This window comes from Nematolebias whitei, chromosome 20 (genome assembly GCF_014905685.2).
Source record: "Nematolebias whitei isolate Nwh7 chromosome 20, NemWhi1, whole genome shotgun sequence".
Lineage (NCBI taxonomy): Eukaryota > Metazoa > Chordata > Actinopteri > Cyprinodontiformes > Rivulidae > Nematolebias > Nematolebias whitei.
The window spans coordinates 25,384,688-25,388,647 of NC_056517.1; the positions used below are offsets into that span (position 1 = coordinate 25,384,688).

At 46.2% G+C, this 3,960-nt stretch overlaps 1 protein-coding gene across 1 annotated transcript; it reads right to left on the bottom strand.

Moving 5' to 3' along the window:
• Positions 1 to 2,335: 2,335 nt before the first annotated feature.
• Positions 2,336 to 3,745, bottom strand: sox17 (SRY-box transcription factor 17). Its single transcript, XM_037694501.1, has 2 exons — positions 3,448 to 3,745; positions 2,336 to 3,220 (listed from the first exon to the last, which is right to left on the bottom strand). Exons 1-2 carry the CDS (start codon positions 3,743 to 3,745, stop codon positions 2,346 to 2,348), a joined length of 1,173 nt encoding a protein of 390 aa, XP_037550429.1. The 3' UTR covers positions 2,336 to 2,345.
• Between the last annotated feature and the right edge of the window lie 215 nt (positions 3,746 to 3,960).

Below are 3,960 nucleotides of genomic sequence, written 5' to 3' on the forward strand. Positions count from 1 at the left end.
AGAAACCATCTTATCACCATCAAACTGGTTGGTCCACTATGTGAGTGTGCTGCTTGTGGGACTGAGTCTGTTGTGGCTCCTCGGACTGATGAAGTCCTTTGGATGAAGGACGAAAAGCTTGTTTTGTTGTGTGAGACTTTTAAAAATTGGGTGTTGCATGAAAGTTGCAAATAAATGGGCACATTTGTCAGTTTTGGTTTATGTAAAATTAAAAAGGTAAAAAAATATATATCAAGCTTGTGGGCTTTTTTATAACAAATACAATATAAGACATCACAAGCTCGTTATTTTTAAATAAAGTCAACTAAAGTTAGGATTAAGACAAAAGTCATAACACAATTATTATTCAGTTACTATTTAATGCATATACCGTATTTTTCTGACTATAAGGCGCACGTAAAATCCTTTAATTTTCTCAAAAACCAACAGTGTGCCTTATGCATTAATTCTGGTTGTGCTTACTGACCTCAAACTAATTTTATGTGGTTATTGTGAATGAGCTGAATAAAGTTTGACTTATCTGTTTTGTTTCGCTTAATGCGCCTTATATTCCAAAAAAATACCGTATCTATATTCTTACATCTTCCATCTGAAACATCATCCATTTATGCCAAGTGTTCGGCTGTAAATGATGATAGCTTTATTTGCATTTGTCGTCTCTGGCTGCGACTAATACCTTTAAAAGTCAAAACTGAATTAAAAACCAACACATATGAAGTTCAGACAACACAAAGCAAAATAAATGAGTAAACCACAATAACTTCATACAAAGAGAAAGAAAAACGGATTCAGCCTTGACGCCACTCGGAGATCCGCTCGCTCACACAGACTGTAAAATGTGTGGGTCGGTGTAAGCATTTGAGCCTGAACAGTTAAAATTCACCCCCTGAGCCCTCCTTATCAATTAGCCCAGATCAGCAAGGTGTGTGGAGATAATATCACGGCTGACGTGGGGGTCTGCCTCGCCTTAAGTCCGAGCAGGTGACCCCTTCCGCCCACGTTGCTGAAGCCTCGGGGATCGAGGCCTGAGCCTGTTGTTATGCACCCATTAGCTGCAACAACAGGGAGGATAAACCTGCCACTCAGCTGCAAACTGAATTTAAACACATTCACACCAATTACAGTGGATTCTCCCCCAGGGGGCAAAGGTGTGTTTAGGTGGCAGACTGGAAGTCAAAACATTCCTCGGATTTACCAGGAATTTATGCAGAAGTTATGCAAAAAAACCAACTCATTTTTTTTGATTAATTTGAACAAATCCCACCGTTTTTTTTTTTTATACCGTGGGAAGAATTTAACTCCTTTTAACATGAGAGGATATTTTAAAACATTCACGAACAAAGCCCATGAATATATACACACCTCTGGCGCATGTTTCCTCTGAAGCGCTAAAAATGGATCGTGAGGTCAGGGTGATTGACCCCCTCCGAGAAGAACCTCTTCCTTTTGAAATAGGGAAAAATCTCTATTTATAAAGCCGGTCTCTTGTCGAGTTATAAATACACTAAATCATCCTCAAGGTTTAGTCTAATCTCTTAAAGATTTTTGCCTGATAAGTTTGATTGATGTCAAAGCGACATGCGGGCCTCAGTGGATAAATATATCGGAGCCGTTCAGTGCGTTTAAATAAATCCTGACCTCATCGTTATGTTAATACATGAGGAATCGCTGCGTTTTTGTTAAAAAAATCATGAACGTCTAAGTTAAAAGTTCCTGCTTGAATCATTTCGAGACAGGATGTCTGCATAAACGGCGCTCCGTGCTGAGAAAACAAGGCGCTTCGAGTTACACGAACACTGAGATCACCTCCACTTCGTCCGGGCCAGGAAGCCGGGTCACGGGCCTCTGCCGCCCTGCTTCCAGGTGAGCAACTACTGCTGCTGCAGGGAACACCAAACCCAACCCATGAACTGCGTACAACTTCAAATCTCTGTAAAAGTTAACTTTTTTTTTGTTGTTTTTTTGTGCCTGCCCTGCTGTTTGTAGTGCGACAGTTTCCTAAAGCTTTGCCATGCAGAATAAAAGCAATAAACACCACAGAGGAAGAGTCTTATTTGCAAACATTTATTTTTCAAAAGTGCAAAAGTATCAAAAAAATACTCAGTATATACATAAACTTTAAAAATAGTGACTGTACAGTATTTCTCATCACAAAGTGAGCTCATATCCCTGAAAAAGAAGTAGAAAATAGTGTTTTTTAATGTGGCGTTTAACTGCACAGATACAGTACAAAGTTCTCTTCAAAGCTGCATTTTAAAGTCCCAGTGGAACAATCTAAACATTTTTGTTCCAGTTTAAATCAGAGATTTGAGGTGTGTTGTTTTGCAGCGGGTGGGGTGGGGGGGTTAGGAGCTGTAGTTGCAGTAGTACACAGCTGTGCTTGCATCTGACAGCACCGATGATATGAGGCTCTCAGGTCCTTGCATGCCGGCCTCGTGCGGCCCGTACGGTAAACCTGTCATCTCCGCACGCGCCGAAGAGGAGCTCAGGTACTGCTCGAACTCGCTGCGGTCCACCTCGGCCAGCAGCTCCGAGTGGTGCATCTGCTCCATGCTGTCTGCTGAGTGGGAGTGGGAGTCAGGGGGTGGGGATAGCTGTCCTGCCCCACCGGGGTGCCGCTTGTGGCTGGAGCTGCAGTGCTGGGTGTAGTACATGGCCAAAGTGTTGGGGCATCCCATGTAGGAAGGAGGCTGAGGGGGTTGCTCTGGGGCAGAGGATGGATGTCGGTGCATGATGGGGTTATGGTGGTTGGAGAGGGGTTCCTGAGGCTGAAAATCTACCTGAGAGTGATACGGGTACGCAGGCATCATGTGACAGTCCTCTTGAGAGTGTGGGGAAAAGAAGTCTGAGTCTACAGCATCCAGAGGAGACGTGTCAGGTGTGGGAAGACTGTAGCTTTCATAAGGACCCCCAAGAGTCTGAGGGTCCCTGTAGTGACCAAGCGGCTGCGGAGGAAGTTGGAAGCCGCCGTGCTCGTGGTAGCCAAGGCCCAGACTCTCCATGCACACTCTGCCTTCCCCCGGCATCGGCTGGGCCTGGTGATCGGGCACACTGTGGACCAGAAAGCCAGAGTCCAGCCTCTTAATCCTCTTCACCTGCTTCCGCCGCCGGGGCCGGTACTTGTAGTTGGGGTGATCCTGCATGTGCTGGACCCGCAGGCGCTCGGCCTCCTCCACGAAGGGCTGCTTCTCTGTGACAGGAAGGGCTTTCCACGATTTCCCTTCAGGTCAAGAAGAGAGAGCACATCAGTTATTTTGCATGTCATCTGAACACAAACACAACCTGTTGACATGTTGCCCGGACAGAATTTTTTTTTTAGTGATTACTCTGACGCCTTTAAAATAACTAACGTTGATTAAAATAAATGAAAGTAACAACGTTGATTAAAATAAATGAAAGTAACAAACTATTTGGAGAAAGCCAATAAAGCGTGCTGGGCAGACTCACCCAGCATTTTGCTCAGCTCTGCGTTGTGCAGGTCCGGGTTTTGCTGCGCCAGCCTCTTGCGCTCATCCTTCGCCCACACCATGAACGCGTTCATGGGCCGCCGGATGCGCGGCTCGCTCTTCCCGCGGCTCTGGCTGCCGGAGCCGGACGCGCACGGCTCGTTCTTCACCTTGGCGTCCCCGAGAGGGCTGAGAGGGTCGGCCCACTGGCAGTGTCCCATTCCAGGCATCATGACTGACATCGCACACCTTGCCTGGGTCTGATCGTCGCTGGCGTAACCCGCATCAGGACTACTCATTTCTGTCCAGCTGCTGGGAGGAGGAGGAGGAGGAGGCGCGCAGAAACAAGCGAGCAAAACCTGGGGGGTGGGAATCAATTTCTAAAACGTGTGGATTTAAATTTGGGAAGAAAAAGTCACATCCATATGTTTGTTCCAAGCGCAGCAGAAACTGAAACGTTAGAGCCAAGTCAGCAGTGCGTGCATGTCCATGCGCTTTAAACTCGCAGGCAGCC